Raw genomic sequence first — 19875 nt, 5'->3', positions numbered from 1 at the left:
CGCAAGCCTATGCACAAATAAATACTACTACTACTACTACTACTACTACTACTACTACTACTACTACTACTACTACCACTACTACTACTACTACTACTACTACTACTACTACTACTACTACTACTACTACTACTACTACTACTACTACTATACTACTACTACTACTACTACTACTACTACTACTACTACATTGTTATGATAAAAATATTCTCAATGTAAGCGTTTATTAATTTTATCTATAATTTGGTTTCAATTAATTGATTTGAATTAATCAACATGAAGTAGTTGTAAATCTGTCTAGTCATAGAACGCCCGAATTACTTTCCAAAACCCATATTTTTACGAGAAATATAACGCTTGATAGAGAAGAGAAAAAAAAAACTAGAAATTGATGCGGATACCCTTCGATGAGGTATATCGAAAAAATGAGGAAAATGAAAATGGCCAGAATCTCGGGCTAAGTGAAACGGCGTGGAAGGCCTTGTATATAATCTGTATGGTATCAAATTTCTAGTACTGCCACTAAAGATGATAAATCAAATAAATATTTAAGATATGTGTGGAAAAATGCACAATTTTTTCTGAAAATCAAAGAACAATAATTGATTTGCTTTCACTACATTCAGCCTCAGAGTCTCAAGAAATCGCGATTGGTACGAAGAATAAAATACGTAAACTTGTAATTTTCTTCGAACTACTGTATTTATTATTATAGAAACAATTTCAAAAATAGTTGCAAAGGAAGATGGCCTCTGTAAGGTCACTGGCAGCGAACGTGTTAGTCATTTTTGTATTTTAAGAAATATCAAAATATTCTCCCGACAGTATGGAATTCCAACTTAATCATGATATATTAGAATTATTGTCTATCATGAGATTATTGAAAATGTTATTTAATTCGATAACGCATATGACGATACTCGTATTTTTTCTTCAATCACATATGTTGTAAAAAAAATTTGGGACATTTATTGACTTTGTGTTTGATGTAAATAATAATGTTGTTGAGTGAATAACCGAAACGATTTTGAAAACACAGATAACGATCAAATATAAATATTCTTGATTGGAAAAAATATATTTTGAAATTTTTGTATTTTCATATGGATCATTTAATATATCACTTACGTGTATCAATAAATATGTATTTTGTCTATCTATACCGATATAACAAAACCGAAATAAAAACGCCGTGTAAACATTGTCATGATTTGGTTGGAGTTCCATACTATTGGACATAATACAACGAAATTCGTCGAAGTAAAACAATAACACGCGTATTATTGAATGAATAATTTTCCTCAGTGCACGATTCATGTGCCAATTTGTTGAAGTTTTGCTTCCGATGGAAGCGAATATATTTCCACAACCGATAGTAAATTTAACATGGTGTCGAAGGTTTAATTGAGTCACTGATCACGAATTTCTGATTAATTTTTCTAATTCAAGTGTTTAACACAATTTATGGCTCTTTAAGGCCCGGAAGATACTTTATGCAAGTACACTTTTTTAGAGAATTATTCATTATGGAAACTATATTGAAAAGATTCGTTAACGAGTACGAGTACTTACTGCAATGTTTGCTTGTCGAATATTCGAAGTAGACTGTTGAGCAGATCAGCCGGAGAAAACAAAATTATGTGATTCGCTTTTATTATCATTTTGAATCTATGTAACGCTTATACATGTTTATATGAGTTATTTCACGTCGAACCAGCGAAATTCTTCCCTGGCTCTCGCAAATTTAGTGAATTTTCATTTCATACGATCATATTGAGTCTTTCAGACACCCTTATTTTTCCAACTTTTCCAAACAACCCATATTAAGGAAAAATTTTTTTTTTTAATTCCAAAAATTCGTAATTATATGAAAAACATTTTGAGCTATCGCATGTTATGGAATAATGATCTTTTCTGTGTTCTATCAGCTATTAACTGCAAAAAAATTCAAAAAAAATCTCGGACCACCCGTCATTCCGGACCAGTAGCTGAATAACTTGGTACCCAACACTCATTTTTTACAGTAAGCCCATATTTGTCTTTTGATTATTAAAATATTATTCAAATATGAAATATAAGAACTGTTTAGATAAATTAGAAAAAAATTAGGGTGCCTTTTGGGCTCAACATGATCATATAAATAAAATTAATCACATTGGTAAGGGTTAGAAAAAAACTCTGCCGACTTTCCGTGGAATACATCGGGTGTAAACCCAAACAAACAAACTCACACACACGCGCCACTTTGATGAATCCTGACTGTTATCACACTCTCTTGATGAGAAGAAGTCGATAGACTCTTGAATATTCAATACGAATACTAATTTCATCTATTCTTCTATTTTTTATAAATTGTGATACCGTAATTGTTGTAATTGTCCAATTTGAAATGGAACAAAGTGAGTAGTTTTGCTTTTTTGTGAAACGTTCACTTGTGGAGTCAATTGTCTCGAACAATCTGCATAAACGAACGAATTTGCATTAACAACATTACATTGATACAATAATTCTTCATAACATGATTTCGGCACCGCATCCACCAATTCCACAATATAAAATAACGCTTGCGAAACGTAATTTTCAAAAAAAGAAACTCCAACAATTTCATGCAGAATGCAAATTTCATCACCAACATCTCCTATTCTTACCGGAGCCGATAATGAAAACGAGGGCAATCGCGCTCCGTAAATGTAAACAGAGTGACGAAGCGCTCCTAATGTTATATTCCTATCTCATCTCTATATGTTATTCTGACGAACTGCCGGTCCAAGGCCGATTCCTTACAGCTGTGCCGGTCATTGACCCAAAGAATAGCCAAGACCAGCATGCGCACAGAAATTATATTAAAAGGCTGACTTGTTTTTCCAGAATACGAAAATAAGTCTACCAGGCAATATGATTTCCTATCAAAACAAATCTAAGAAACGACCATTCCTTATTTTCCTCGATTTTTTTCAAAATAGTACCCCATGAAAAGAGTATTTACACCAATTTTTTGATGTTTATCTTTTCTATCTCAAGAGTTATAATATTCGAAAAAATATGCGTTTTAGAAATTTTGAAAACCTTGAAACCCCGATTACTAATCAATTGATGAAGATATCAACAAATATCACCATTCATTTTTTTTGCTGTGGAGAGCACTTCCGCTTGAAAATATGCAAAAAAAAATAATATTACCAATGTCAACGTTTTTTCTGCTTCGGAAAGAAAAAGAAAATTTTCGTGATACATGCCATTTGTTTTCTAAAAGAAATACCTAAAATGTAGTTATCAATTGTTAAGATTAGTAACATTGTGATCACATTTTTCCTCATTGTTTTTTTTAAAGTAATCACGTTGTCGTAGGAGCCGATTGATATAAGCCCGATTAATGATTTGAATGATATGAATATTTTTGATTCTGCTCTAATTGATCGATATATTTCTATTTATGCATTTCAAATTTAAGCTAAAAATAAATCGAAAAAAAGTGTACATGATGGGTTTTTGATAATAATAATATTGATCACTACCAGTACCATCACTTTCTACTGAATATAGAGCAATTGTAACTTTCTTATTTGCATTCTATTCGTAAATTGAAGCTTATAGAGGAATACGATTACGAATAAAGCTTTTAAAAATGGTGCAAATTAAAATTTGCAAATTGCTTTCTCAAGATGGTCAAGATGCACGGTGCTCAAGATGCACGATGCTCAAAGCTTACTCTATGAGGTGCTATATTTTTCATTTTAGCCTCCTCATATATAGAGGAAGCAATTTTCAAATTTTTATTTGCAGCATTTTTTTGTATACAAGGAAATAATATATTTTCTCTACCTTCTTTAACGAACTTTAATTTATCTCTTTGTTTAAATTCATAAAAAATAACTAAATGACGATCCATCAGAAAAAATTTTCAATTTTCATCGTTTTTCTATTTACATTGAAATTAAATATATCCGACAACTTTGCCGGAAAGTCTAGAGGAAGTACAGACTTATACACAATATGTTACAAAATTTCCAAAAATTGAAGCGGTTCCACGATTTTTTGACAAACTCATATTTTCGTAATATTCAAAAAATCATAAAATTTAAATCGCTCAACTGATATCCCCCAAATTCAATACCAATCTTCCTATTATGATAGTTTATTTATAAAAAAAAAAATGATTAATAAATCTTAAAATTTTCGAAAGTTAGAGCGTCGACACCCTTTTAATTTTTTACAAATGCTGACAAAATTATCAGAGAATGAAGATCTTGTACAGATTAACATCTGTGCAAAACGTTAGCCCTATATCTCAAACCGTTTCCGAGTTATAAACGTTGTAATTTTGCAGTGCCATAACACACACACACACACACACACACACACACACACACACACACACACACACACACACACACACACACACACACACACACACACACACACACACACACACACACACACACACACACACACACACACACATGCGCGCGCGCGCGCACACACATCCGGACATTTTTTCTATATATGATTTTTCGATGTTTTGGGACATTGTGAGCACATTGACATTGAAAACTGGAAAAAAAAATTTTCATCATCACAAAGCTTCAAAAAGGAATACGATTATATTCTCAGATTGCATCACGGGTTTTCTGAAATGTTATTCGTATTTTGCATATCCATTCGATCTCATATGATTATTATGAACAACTCTTTATGTTTTTTTTTTTAAACCAATCGTTTTTCACAACGATGCAAAACACAACAGTAACAGACGATAACATTTCTGGACGATAAGACCATATATACATATATAAATACTGAACAAAATTCAAATACAACAGCTGATTCATGAGCGAAAGTGACAGGCGCATGTCGTGTCGGACAGCTCTCAGGTGACCATTGTTTTGTTTTCGTAATATTGCTGTATGTTATGTGTATAACGCCTGTCAAATAGTATCAATTGCCCCGTGGATTTTGAATATCTACTATATTAAAAACGAGCAAAAATCTTCAGCAATTTTCTGTTTACATTTTTCATGTAATTAGTAATAATTCCATCATGTGAAAATGATACTCATATTCATGAGAACATTTGTGGCTTGTAATCAAACTTATCCCCATTATGATTTCTTTTCTCGATATTCTTCAAAAATGAATTTCAATCAAATATTGAAATGTTATTTGTGAACATTTGAATACATTTTTTCCTCCTTCTTACATGTTTCATCCTGATTGTAATGAAAGTTTAATTGTGTACATGATATAAAAAAATACAAGGAAACTTATCTTTAACGAATTTTTTTGGGTTTTCGTAAAATAAAATCCGATTCGCTCCATCATTACCGGAAGAAATTGGCGAATTGGTCGAAAAGTTTTCGAAAACAGAATATACGTATGAGGTCTGTTTGAAAAAATCGAGGATTGAATAAATCGAAACTGAACGTTCCGAGTTTGTGCTCTGGAAAGTACATAAACATAACCAATCTCAAGTACACACCAAAAAAATAATAATACGTGAACAGGACTTCGAAATGAGATGTCGGTTGCTCTATATTCAAAATATGGAAAACGATGACCTGTCACCAAATTGATCTTCGACGATTTCACGCAGTGTCGGTTTATATGCGAACGGGAGAAGGCTCGAATAGTTATTGTGCTAGTCTCAAGGATAAAAAGTTAAGTGTAAAGTGGGTAGTGCGAGAAAAAAAGGAATACAAAGGATTTCTATTTTAAGGTAAGATTTTTTGTTGACTTTTCAATTAAATTCTTCACATTTTATAATAGAATTTATATTCTATCGCGAATGAAAAATGTGTGTAGAATCTTTGCGTTCATCACTTTCGCAGGAATCCAAAAGCCACTTCACACAAATAAATCTAAATGGCTGTTTTCTGGCACCTTTTGTACCTCTTGATAATTTCATTTCACTTTTAAAATTTTCAAGTTTGGCCGTATATTCTGAAAGTGCTATCTGTCGGATTAAAATACGATCACTTTGTGATAGAAATCGCCTGAAACTTTTTCAAAAACGAAATTTAAGCTGTTTTCAAGGTTGCCACGAAAAAATGTAGCCGGCCAAAAATTTCTAAAAGTCCTGTATCCAATTTTACACAGCCAATAAAATCGCAGAAAACAACTACTTTTAAAAATAAGTACCAGATCCAAAGAAAATTATAAATAATATTTGGAGAAAAGGGATATGAAGATAAATTTCTCCTCTTCGAAATGCCGTTTGATAAGCTAGAATATCTTGATTTTTCAGCTACCAAACTTGTAGTACGGCTTAAATTTTTGTCTAGCGATCTCATACTCCTGCATGGCTGTGTACTTCCAAAATTTTGGGTAAATTGTACGAAACTGCGAAAAATGATCGACAGTGGCAGAAAATCGCAGTTATGAACATGAGGCAAATAAGTCTAGCGAAGATAGATAGAGATAACAAAACTGGTTTTATCAAATAATTGAAACTGCACGGTTCCTCGTGAGTTATGCGTAAATATTCGTACATTCCGGATGCAATGAATTAGGGATTAGGAAAGAAAGTTCAAAAAACATTATATAATGCATTCACCATATAGTTATGATATTTCTTTACATTGACTGAATATTTTTTTCATTTTCGGCAAATGAAGAAAATATGTAAGAGCCATATTGGGTGTGTCGAAGAAAATCGATATTTTTTTTTGTTTTTTCAGGCTCCACGAGCATTTTTTTTCTTATCGCGCCAAACGATGAAGCTAGCCGAAAGCATAGGTGGAAATAAAATTATTCCGGCCAGCCCACTACCGCACACTTCGGTTTTCGATACACAATTTTTCGATAAACAATGACAATTCGGTTTTCGATAAACAATAACATGTGAAAAAAAAATTCGATGAATGTTATATATCATCCGTAAACAAAATTTCATAGATATGCTGCTCCTTACGTATTTTTCTAGAGAATTTCATTGCCTATAAAAAAAGTCCTCAGAGTCATTAGCCTAAAATCAACCGTTCCGTGATTACTGCGGTTTGAAATTTTTATAATCGCCCAGCCAGATCTCGCATGCTGAAAAAAATCGTTAACTGCTATGACGATTGTTTTCGAGGTCGCTATTTTCAATGGTGTTACGTAAATTGAACAGAAACCTTTCGCTTATTATATGTTTTGAAAATGGAGTAACGATAAGCAATTTCATAATAATGAATAAATAGTACAATAATAATATATGAGCAATTTCAAGGGTCCATTTTTTTCATTTCCTAATTTGGAAGTCTGATTATGTGATTTTCCAATATTTCAGTGCATCAGTTGTGTGTCAAATGTTTGTATTGTCCAAGTATATACACTACCGGCCAAAAGTTTGGGGAAGCTCGTTGAAATTTCTTGACGCACCAAAAGTTAAATTGTTTGATCGAAAAAAGAGATATCGAAATTTTGCGAACGGCATTTTAAAGGGGACACATGTAGCTTCGATTTGCGTCTTAATAAAACCTTTTTCAATTTTTTTTCAGTCCGGTACATACTTTTGAAGTTGGCCGTTTTTCAAACTTTTTTTAGCCCTTAAAAATCGCGCGCACATTTCGTAGAAAATTTTTTCAGTGATATTCACCATGGAAAACGTGAAGGGGGGAGTACTAGCTTTGATTTCGTTTTTTACAAAGTTGGTTGCGATTTTTTTTCACCGCGTTATCTCATTTTTTGTGAAAAAATAACGTTTTCAAAAAGTACAGCGTCATGAGAAAACTATGAGGTTTTGCAAAAAAATTTGGCAAAAAATTTCGAAAAAAATGTTGAAAAAACTTCTTAAAAAACTCTAATGATTATTATCGAGAAAAGCAAGAAAATTTTCCCTATTAACATTTTATCACGCACCCGATAATTCCCGAGTTAAAGCGATTTGAAAAATCAGCATTTCGACGATAATTGATTTTCAAAAAATCTGCTCCAAAAATTCAAAAAAAAATTCTAGCGAGTACAGAATCGTCAAATACATGTTTTTACCCTCTTGACAATTTTTGCAAAACCTCATAGTTTTCTCGTGACGCTGTACTTTTTGAAAATGTTATTTTTTCACAAAAAATGAGATAACGCGGTGAAAAAAAATCGCAACCAACTTTGTAAAAAATGAAATCAAAGCTAGTACTCCCCCCTTCACGTTTACCATGGTGAATATCACTGAAAAACTTTTCTACGAAATGTGCGCGCGATTTTTAAGGGCTAAAAAAAGTTGGAAAAACGGCCAACTTCAAAAGTATGTACCGGACTGAAAAAAAATTGAAAAAGGTTTTATTAAGACGCAAATCGAAGCTGCCGTTCGCAAAATTTCGATATCTCTTTTTTCGATCAAACAATTTAACTTTTGGTGCGTCAAGAAATTTCAACGAGCGTCCCCAAACTTTTGGCCGGTAGTGTACATGCTTGGACAATACAAACATTTGACACACAACTGATGCACTCAAATATTGGAAAATCACATAATCAGACTTCCAAATTAGGATATGAAAAAAATGGACCCTTGAAATTGCTTATATATTATTATTGTACTATTTATTCATTATTATAAAATTGCTTATCGTTGCTCCATTTTCAAAACATATAATAAGCGAAAGGTTTCCATTCAATTTACGTAGCACCATTGAAAATAGCGACCTCGAAAACAGTCGTTATAGTAGTTAACGATTTTTTTTCAGCATGCGAAATCTGACTGGGTAATTATAGAAATTTCAAACTGTAGTAATCACGGAACGGTTGATTTTAGACTAATGACTCTGAGGACTTTTTTTATAGGCAATGAAATTCTGTAGAAAAATACGTAAGGAGCATATCTATGAAATTTTTTTTACGGATGATATGTAACAAAATATTCGTCAAAATTTGTTTTCACGTGTTATTTTTATGAAAAACCGAAGTGTGCGGTGGGCTGGCTGGAATAATTTTATTTCCAGCTATACTTTCGGCTAGCTTCATCGTTTGGCGTGATAAGAAAAAGTATGCTCGTGGAGCCTGAAAAAAATAGTACATTATAACACTAGGACGAAAAAGTTTTTCGTACGCGTGTTATACGAAATTTTATATTACGAGGTGCGGAAATGGGGGTTTTGTGTACGCGAAGCGTACTCAAAAGCGTCCATTTACGTACCGCGTGATATAAAAGATTTTTTTCGACACACTCTAAGCCATATAGATTTCGTGTAATATAATGTAATATAACTTTCATTTGTGTGTTATGTGTTCTGTGTCAAAAAATTTTTTTTTTTCGAAGAACACCACCCAATAGTATCAGTATAATGAAATTAGATGCTTGTACACATTTGAGCCGTTTAAAAATATTTTAAGAACACATCACTGGTGATTTTTGAATTCCGCAACTGGGTGGGGATAAAATGTTAGAATGACCAACATTTCCAACAGCTGAAATCTCGAATTTTATAAACTTCGAATGATAATATGGAGACAGATCAATTTGACTAGAGTTTCGAATGTCGAAAAAAATAAAGTAGAAACTTCAAGGTTCGAAGCACGTTTACATCAAAAGCAGAACGTAACAATTGCCCATTGAACAACGACTAAAATATCGATTTCCCGAAAATTCGACTATCACTTTTTCGGTTCATAAATTACTACGATTAGCAGTACTGTGAATATTCACAATTTCGCAAGTATAATATAACGAGTGACTAAATATTACCAAGGTTGAAATACTGAAACATCAAAAAGTCCAACGGTCAGAACAGCAAAAAATCGATGAAAATGAAGAAACACAGTGGAGCTCCAAATACACGCGTCTTACTCACTCACTTACTCACACCGGTGATCTCCCATTTTAAACATCGCCATTTTGACTTTCGCCTTTTCGAAATTGTATTCGCAATGAAAACTATTGAAATATATATTTTCGGAGAAATACGAATTCAAAGAAGGAATTTTTGATTAAACACGCAATCTGCTGAATAGTCAATCGGGAATAAGAATGTCGAATTACTTATTTTTCTCCAAACTGATATCATAACTTTAAAAATTTCGAAATATCCACCGTTGTATAATTCAATCATTCGACATATTGAACCCCACCCGGTGAGTGAGAGAGACGTGTGTATTTTGAGCTCCGCTGCATTTCTTTATTTTGGTGGGTCGACTTTCTAGCGTTTCACCACTTTGATCGATCGAATTTTTGGTGTTTCATTGTTTCAATCTCAGTAATATTTAGTCTTTCATTATTATATTTTTGAAATTGTGAATACTCACAGTATTCGTAATTGCAGTAATTTATGAATCGAAAAGTGATAGTCAAATTTCCAGTAGTACAATATTTTAGTCATCTTTCTATGAGCAATTGTTTCATTTTATTTTCGATGTAAACTTTCTTCGAACCTTGAAGTTTCTACGTTATGTATTTTCGACATTCATAGCTGTAGTCGAATTGATCTGCCTTCTTATTACCATTGCATGTTTATAAACTCGAGATTTTTGCTCATCGAAATTTTAATCATTCTAACATTTCATTCCCACTCAACAGGTTTTTGCAGGGAATCAAACGCTTTATAAGAAATATCTATTGTTATTTTGTGATAAATGTGCTCTTTGAAAAGTTTTTCATAGGCAGAGCCGAATCAACAGTACATTTGTAATGTCTGCCACTGTTCCAGCGAAACTATAAGATTTATCATGAAGCATCGCAGCAAATATTTTTGAAATCACGTTTTTTTCACTGAACTTATCTCATATAAAAAATTTAGATTACTGCAAATTAACCATTTCAGTCACCGACGCCTTTGTAGTGGTGTCATTCTATTCCTGCATAATTACCCATTTTTCTTTCCGCAATTCAATGTCTTATTACGTGAAACAGTAGTATATGGGGCATTTCGCGTCAAATCAGTCACTTCAAAACTTTTGGATTTTTAATTTGGTTCAAAATTTTTCAGGTTGGTATACCCATTGAAAGGAGCTCTCTTGATTTTTTCCAGAATTTTTAGTGGATTGGATAATAAGTTATGATTTTTGGAAAAAAATAGAGATTTTTTTTCTTTTCCCTATAACTTTCCGAAAAATGGGCCGAATTGAACTTTTTTCTTTTTGAACTTGAGTGTTTTTTTCTGTTCTTTTCGAAGATATTTTTAAAAAAATTATTGGTGCAAATTTTAATCAATTTTTCGCAGTTTTAAGCAAAAAACCATTAATTTCAGGCAATAAGACACTTTCAATTTTTTTCTAAAAAATTCTCAAAAAAACTTCAACGAATCCAACGATTGTTAAGACTAGTTGCGTTATGGGATCTTGTTTGGTTATATTTTTTTCGTAATTTTGAAAAAAAAATTCATCAATAAAATCGTATTAGTTGTAGACCTGGACATTCAACCAAAAGTGATGTTTCATACGTGCAATACCATTTTGAATTATAGATCCTATTTGACTACAAGCGAAGTGTCGAATAGCAGTTCTAAAAGTTTAATAGAGAAGGTAGTCATAGGCCATTGATGAGAGGGGAACTATCGGTGGGACAGTTTCGATCTGGCGAGATCGTTGTTGCAATCCTTTTGGGTTGAAGAGGCACTACAAAATAAACGATTTACGATCGGCATCTGAGGATGCTCAAAAAAACTTGGTTTAAGTAAGACCCATTAACTGTGCTCTATTTTTTGGCATAGAATATCTCTAATGATCGTTGATAATGGGTTAATACTATGATGATAGTGACAGCGCTGAGATTCAAATATTATTAGGTAAGCAATCCTTACTTAAACCAAGTTTTTTTTTGAGCATCCTCGGCTTGAAATGCCGATCGTAAATCGTTTATTTTGTAGTGCCTCTTCAACTCAAAAGGATTGCAACAACGATCTCGCCAGATCGGAACTGTCCCACCGATAGTTCCCTTCTCATCAATGGCCTATGACTACCTTCTCTATTAAACTTTTAGAACTGCTATTCGACACTTCGCTTGTAGTCAAATAGGATCTATAATTCAAAATGGTATTGCACGTATGAAACATCACTTTTGGTTGAATGTCCAGGTCTACAACTAAGATTTTATTAATGAATGTTTTTTTCAAAATTACGAAAAAAATATAACCAAACAAGATCCCATAACGCAACTAGTCTTACAAGGGGACAGCACGGCAGTCGGATTTTTGTAATTTTTCGTACTCATGGTACGCGAAGTTCAGAGCTTGAATATTAATATCCCAAAGCAGTTCGACGCCATATTCAGAAATTTTCGAGAAAATTGACTTTGAAGTTTTCGAGCGCACTCTTATCCCACAAAGATGCAATGATATTCGAACCGGGCTCGTGGCGTACCCGGTAGCGCTCGAGTCAAGTAATCGCGGGGTCGCTGGTTCGAGTCTCACTTCGAATTTTTTTTTTTTTTTTCATTTTTTTTAAATGAAAAAACGCAAGTCATTTTTCTAATTATCTCTTGATTATAAACATACATTTTCAAGTATCAATATTTATAACCAACAACATTTTTAGGATGCAAATGAAAAACGTCGGGTAAGGAATTGAATACTTTATTATTCGGTCTGTATTCGTTTGTTTTATACATCGGGTGTAATGTTACACGAGCCAGAGTGGTAACCATCGTAAAAACAAGGAAAACAGTAATTTTCACGGCATCTCGCACACCGTACAAACGCATCCCTTCCACCCGTTCTGGAATTCCCAGAAATCTTTTGTGTACAAGCAGCTGTGCCCGCTTCGCAGGTAGTTGATCAGGACAAAGGCAACGATGTACGAGATAATCAAAAATAAGACTTGAATTTATCATTGACAATTATAATTACATATATGTGAATTAGCATAGATTTTATGACTTTTATCCCGGGATTATTTATTTATTTTTTTATAAATAATCACCTATTGTTATATATAAATAATATATGATCATATATGAGAAAATATATAATTATGTATAACTATAATGAATTTTGTACATAAATAACTATATATGGATTTTGTCCATATATAAACATATATAGATATATTATATTAATTATATATAATAATATGTGATTATATACAATAAAAATTTATCGGGATATTTAAATGACGGAGGTATACGAATTAAAAAAAAAAAATGAAAAAAAAAAAAAATTTCAAAGTGAGACTCGAACCAGCGACCCCGCGATTACTTGACTCGAGCGCTACCGGGTACGCCACGAGCCCGGTTCGAATATCATTGCATCTTTGTGGGATAAGAGTGCGCTCGAAAACTTCAAAGTCAATTTTCTCGAAAATTTCTGAATATGGCGTCGAACTGCTTTGGGATATTAATATTCGAGCTCTGAACTTCGCGTACCATGAGTACGAAAAATTACAAAAATCCGACTGCCGTGCTGTCCCCTTGTTAACAATCGTTGGATTCGTTGAAGTTTTTTTGAGAATTTTTTAGAAAAAAATTGAAAGTGTCTTATTGGCAGTACGACAACTGTATTCAGAATATCTGCATTCCTAAATAACTGGATGGTGAATGTCTTCCTTCCAAAACATCTGTAATCATAAATACCTCAATGTTCAAATAACTGTCTGGTTGAAAAATTGTATTCTTAAATAATTTATTCTTAAATAACTATATTCAAAGAATATCTCTATTCAGAAATATGATAACGTTTCAATATCTCCATTCTGAAATATCTTTCATCACAAACATTTGTACTCACAAACATTCGTAATCATAAATGTGGTCAAAAAATCTTCTTTCATAATTATCTGTATGTTAAAACATCTCTATTTATAAATAGCTGCATGTTCAAACAACTGTAATCATTAATATCTCTCATCCAAAATAACTGTGATCATGTAGAACAATCGGACTGTCGATTGTTCTACATGATCACAGTAATTTTAGATTATAGAACAATCGGACTGCCGATTGTTCTACATGATCACAGTTATATTGGATGAGAGATATTAATGATTACAGTTGTTTGAACATGCAGCTATTTATATAAATAGAGATGTTTTAACATACAGATAATTATGAAAGAAGATTTTTGGACCACATTTATGATTACGAATGTTTGTGAGTACAAATGTTTGTGATGAAAGATATTTCAGAATGGAGATATTGAAACGTTATCATATTTCTGAATAGAGATATTCTTTGAATATAGTTATTTAAGAATACAATTTTTCAACCAGACATTTATTTGAACATTGAGGTATTTATGATTACAGATGATTTGGAAGGAAGACATTCACCATCCAGTTATTTAGGAATGCAGATATTCTGAATACAGTTGTCGTACTGCCGTCTTGTTGCCTGAAATTAATGGTTTTTTGCTTAAAACTGCGAAAAATTGATTAAAATCTACACCAATAATTTTTTTAAAAATATCTTCGAAAAGAACAGAAAAAAACACTCAAGTTCAAAAAGAAAAAAGTTCAATTCGGCCCATTTTTCGGAAAGTTATAGGGAAAAGAAAAAAAATCTCTATTTTTTTCCAAAAATCATAACTTATTATCCAATCCACTAAAAATTCTGGAAAAAATCAAGAGAGCTCCTTTCAATGGGTATAACAACCTGAAAAATTTTGAACCAAATCAAAAATCCAAAAGTTTTGAAGTGGCTGATATGACGTGCAATGCCCCATATGTTTCTTAACTTTTTTTCAATTGAATTACGTGACTGAGAAGGTTAACAATTCACTACCTTCCAGACCCATTTGTATGAGAAAATGGCCATTCTCTTTGAATTAATCGGTATGAAAATAACAAATGTTAATCCATTAAGGAAGTTGAGGCATTAGAATGAAAATGATGTCACCACTTTTAAACCGATTGAATCTTATAAAGTGAAGTGTAAAAAAAAAGCAGTTAAATTTTCAGACAGTTTAGGAGCGTCGTTGCTGAGAAAAATCAATAACAATTTGGGCCAAATAACATGTAATCTTATGGAAGTCAAGACACATTCAGTGATATCTCCGTTAAAAGTGATGCTAAAAATATGAAATTTTTTGGGCAACATGAGCAAGGCTTGCTGAATAATGTGAATTTTTTTCAGATTTATTAGGAGATTTGCTGACATTATATTAATAATAATCTGTTTCCCGTGCAGTTTTTTGAGGCTAGGATCGTCACTGTTCGTGTTTTCGACTAAGCTTTCACCAGTTTTTCGTCTTTTTTTCCCCAACTTTTCTTTAAAGTGTATGCAACATTGCCAAACTGTAAACTGGCCTACCTTTTGAAAGGTACAGGTCATCACTTTTGGGTAAAAAAAATGACCTCAACTTCCTTAATGCACAAAACGACAGATTTGGCGGTTATTGCAAAATTCTAAATGTTTGTACGTAAATTTTTTTGTAAAGTTCAAACTTTTTGAACAAATTTATTTTCCGTCGCATAATAAATAGGTTCATAATTGTTTTCTCAAAAAGTTTCAACTTTACGAAAAATTTTTTCAGAATTTTTGAAATTCTTAACAAAATTGTTAAAACTGGAGACTACAAAAACAGTTAGAAATTTTTTGAAAAAAATCAAAACACTCTTTAGATGATTCTCAATGCTTTTTTTGCATAATTTTTTTTCGCTAAGTCGATAATTTCCGAGAAAAAAATCGTGAAAATGTACATCATGCTGTTTTGCAAAAATCGCTATCTTGGAAAAACTGAGTAGAAAAAAAGATTTCATAAGCAGTATTATGGAAAGATGAGATACTAAAAGGACACCTTTGCTGATGATAAGATGGTTATTTGAATGCAGCAGCAATAACGAAATTTGATTTGAAGAGAAAAAACCTCAAAAATTTTTAATTTTTTAACTGACAACGCTAAAATAATAAAGAATTTAATTTGATTTTACAAAATAAATGTCAGATTCTGAAAGAGCTTCCTTAAAAACCTACTCTATGAGGTTTTTAGTAATTTTTTTTGTTGGTCAATTAAAATTGTGTACTTACAATTGCGTGTCCAAAATTTTCGTTTCGCGCATTTAATGACAAGCGCAAATTTTTACCTATCCATATTTGAAAATTTTCTGGTAATAGGAATCCAAAAGTCTATAAGAATTTTTTTCTTTTTTCTGAAACAACGTATTTTTGAAATGCCAAAAATCGATAAAAATACTCAAATGATTGCGCTAACGTATTTCAGGATCTCCATCAACAATAAACATTACAAAGTATCTCCAAATCCATTTCCATAACGATGTAATCGATGAATGTAGCCATTTTCTCCTCAAAAAAGGGGTCTGAGAAGGAGTAAATTTTAAATCTATGACAATCTAAATTTTTCCACGAGATAATTATAATTAAAATAACATGCGGTTCAAAGAGAATACTGCGATTTTCGATGATAAATGTAGCAGTTTCGCTGGAAAAGTGGAAATAAAAAATCTACTGTAGGCTCAACTTTGTCTGAGAATAATTTTCAAAAGAACAGATTTATCACAAAATAATAGGAGATCTTTCTTATATACTATTCGCTTTCCTATAACAACCTGTCGTTGAAATTATTGTACATTTCCCCGTTCGTGAGTAGCAAAATTGAAATGACGCCAGTGATGTGTTTCCCGGATTATTAAAGTTAGAGAAAGAAAATCACGATGAGTGACCTCAAAAAATTTTTTGAATGATTGAAATTTGGACAAGCGTCATATTTTATAATACTGAAACGATGGATGGACGTTCTTGGGGAAAACAAAGAAATTTGTGACTCTCTACTGTGACCCAAAATTTTGAATTTTTTTTTTTTTTTAGGTTGAAGGACTCAGAATTTACAAAACATGGCAAAACGCGGACAAGATGTACGGTTTGAGTAGAACGAGTTCAGTATAGAGTAGCTTTTTCCAATACGATAATGACGGAGTTGAAGAATATACTCGCTTATTATTGTTCCACAGCATATAGAAAACCAGAACAAACGAATTTGCCGACCATCGTCACGCTTATCTCAATTTCTCGTCGGTGAGGACTACCCTCCAACAACCGATGAGAGTTCGGATAAAGATGGTCGGCTATTCACTGGTTTATATGAAAGCGTCGATGAGTCCATGAGCAGAGTGGCCGCGGCAATATCAAGTTGCCCGAGACTGGGTGGAACTAATCCACTAAATCCGACGGAGGGATGCGAGGATTTCGCAACGGACTCAGGGCATCGTCCCAATGAAAAAACTCGTGAAACAAATGATGACGAAACTCTGGTACGAGTAACACGATTCTCTGATTATGAGTACAATCTGAAAGGTGCCGTAACGAACAAACCCAAACAAATGAGTGTTGCATTATTGTTTTTACAGCGCCGATATGATGACCAAGATGACACGGACTTCGGGGCTCACCGCGAGCCCCGATTGACAAATTTGAATTATGACCGAGGCTATCCTCAACGATATAATGACAACGGCTACCAACGCCCGCTTGACAGAAATGTAGAGTTTCGGCAGCCCTCCCGTCATTTAGACACAGACATTATTCTGTCAAGGATGGAGTAAGTATAAAAACCATTTCTGATCAGAGAAGAGAAGGGAGGATTCAAATGTAGTAGTTGTATTAAAACTACCTTTCTCCGGTTTATAGGGCCATACACCGAGATCTATCAAAGCAGATAAGGTACGATTGTGATAATTGATGAATTCATAAAAAATTTTATTAATTTATGAATATTTTTTTGTTCGTTTTTGTTCCAGCAATATGGAGCGCACCGTAATGAACAAAATCACGTGTGTATTTTGGCATAATATGGCAAATGAGGTTTGAGTAAAACGATAATCTTACTAATAATAATAACGTTTTCAGAGCGCTAGAAGGACGGTTCGAGAAATATGAACACCTCCAACGCAGCCGGAACATCGTCGAGTATCCACAAAAACCGCGGTGCCTTCCGGTCCGCGGAGTTCGAGAGCTCGAGGCGTTGGAGGGGTTCACGAAAGAAAACAAAGACCAAATAGTGAGTATCAATAGTAAACTAATTCAACAATATAAATATTTTCTCAACAATAACATACGGAAATTGTGATATTAAAAAAACTTCAAAGTTATTATAATCTACCTCTCGATTTATTTTATTGTTGCAGATTCAGTATTTAGGCAGCCTGAGCTCTGGCTCGATACATGAGAGGGCTCACCTTATTATTAAAGAAGCAATATCTGACGAGTTCTCGACGGTTGTAACCGTCCAGGGGGGTGCGCGGAACTCGTGCCGATTGGAGGGCACGGCTTTGTATAAAGCAATGTACGGTAAGTATTCGATCGAACATTTTATGAATATAATCGTTGAGCACGCTGCAAAGAAATTTTTTATCTGCAGTTGCCGTATGTAAAAACATACCGCCCGATGATCGGCCGTCTCGGCGCACCTTCATTGACGCGTTAACTGCGGCGCTGAGGGCTTCAAAGCAACGGCACCGCAGAACCGTCGGGAACGATAAAACCGACCACCAGCAGCCAGAGCTTGCAATTTAATTTACTCATTGTTTTTTAAATTAATATGTTTAAGTTTTTTTTGTAATTAAAGTCCTTTCACGAACCCGAACCCTCTGTAAAAAATTGATTTTAATTTATTAGAGTATACAAGTGCATGCGAATAGATTGGTGAAATTTCAGGTCAGGTTATCAAACATTGAATGAAAAATTAAAATTTCAAAAATTATAAAATTTATACGGGAGCTTACGGAGATTCCATCATCATCACATTTCTATTTCAATAATTCGTACACTAAATATCTCTAAAATTCCTGATACAAACTGTCTCACAGATAGAAAAAAAAATGTAAGGAATCCATAGCGATGATAAAAATAAAGGGTTACCGAATTTTTAAAAGAGATATTAATGATAAAAGTTGAAATAATGGCAGAAGTCGAAACTTTTCCCATTCAACAGCGACTTCTCAGAGGTTAAAAATGAATTTAAATTTCGAGTGCTCTAGTTTGCGATATCAAAAAATACGGTCCTGCGAAAGAATAGATAGATCCTTAAGATAGACCTTAAGATAGATCATGCTCGAAGGGTCGTATTTTGTGGGTGTTTAATACATTAGATCGACTTTTACTTCCCTAATTAAAGAATCATCACTCAACGTGATCTTTTTCAGTTGTTCAGTCGATAAAAATCCTGCTGCACGTTTTGTTCTGAGTAGGTTGATATTTGAAAGAAAATATGAGTTACACGCTATTCTCATTTTATCAGAGAACAAGATGTAACTTTTATTTTTCTCGAAAAAACAACGATGTCCGAGTAAAACGTCATTTTGCAGCTATCTCTCTCGCACTCACTCAAGTGATAGATCACCTCAAAATTAATGTCAGAGTTATTAATTCGGAATTGTAAATACATTTTTTCAACTTATCTGGCTAAATTACTATAGTATTGATATGTAAAAAATCATTGTAAAAAGCGCAAATGCAAAATACAAAGGAAAATGGATCAAGAAAAGAGTGTTAATGAAGACAGAAGGTTGTGACAGGAATGGCCCAAGCCAAAAAGAAATAAAATGCCGAAATAAACAAATGTGAGATTATACCCATTTCATTCAATCTTTAACGTAATATATCTTTGTTACTAGTAAGACAATCGTCTCGAATTCGTTCCCAGATCTTTATTATATACTGCATTGTTATTGTGTACTTTTCCATGAACTTCATAAGAAGCATTCATTCGTTCTATGGGAAGATAAACGATTTTTTACGCATAGTCCCTATAATCCTGTGCATTTTTCTTCATATTTAAACACGTTTACCCCAATAATCAATAAGACGAACACTTTGAAATTTGATATGCGTGTGAGTCGACCACCCACTTATAAACTCTCTGTAAATTCCAAGACTTTTTTAAGACAATTTTCTTCCTTACAAAAAATGTGAAATAACTATAGAAACAAACAGTAAAAATTTGACAAAAAATTCATATGCCCCTTCCTTCCAAACAGTGAAGTGATAAAAAATTGAGTCTGAATCTCACAAAAAGTAGTAAAAGAAAC

General features: G+C 33.0%; 2 protein-coding genes across 6 annotated transcripts in view; one reads left to right on the top strand and one right to left on the bottom strand.

The window, feature by feature from the left end:
* The window catches only part of LOC122406617 (solute carrier family 23 member 2), a 1354473-nt gene that overhangs the window by 32300 nt on the left and 1302298 nt on the right, over window positions 1-19875 (bottom strand). The window lies entirely within an intron of this gene.
* LOC122406621 (uncharacterized) lies at window positions 16188-18466 on the top strand. The gene is made up of 7 exons (XM_043412180.1): window positions 16188-17100; window positions 17197-17387; window positions 17477-17509; window positions 17587-17619; window positions 17696-17846; window positions 17974-18136; window positions 18207-18466. Exons 1-7 carry the CDS (start codon window positions 16951-16953, stop codon window positions 18359-18361), a joined length of 876 nt encoding a protein of 291 aa, XP_043268115.1. The 5' UTR covers window positions 16188-16950; the 3' UTR covers window positions 18362-18466.

Source organism: Venturia canescens, chromosome 2 (assembly GCF_019457755.1).
Source record: "Venturia canescens isolate UGA chromosome 2, ASM1945775v1, whole genome shotgun sequence".
NCBI lineage: Eukaryota > Metazoa > Arthropoda > Insecta > Hymenoptera > Ichneumonidae > Venturia > Venturia canescens.
This window is presented reverse-complemented; position numbering and strand designations above follow the sequence as displayed.

Bases quoted from the DNA above. Each gene is read 5' to 3' on its own strand.
- LOC122406621 (XM_043412180.1), top strand. From the start codon at position 16,951: ATGAGCAGAGTGGCCGCGGCAATATCAAGTTGCCCGAGACTGGGTGGA. The intron at 17,510-17,586 runs GTACGATTGTGA...TTTTTGTTCCAG, and splicing joins GATCTATCAAAGCAGATAAG to CAATATGGAGCGCACCGTAA. The intron at 17,620-17,695 runs GTGTGTATTTTG...TAACGTTTTCAG, and splicing joins ACCGTAATGAACAAAATCAC to AGCGCTAGAAGGACGGTTCG.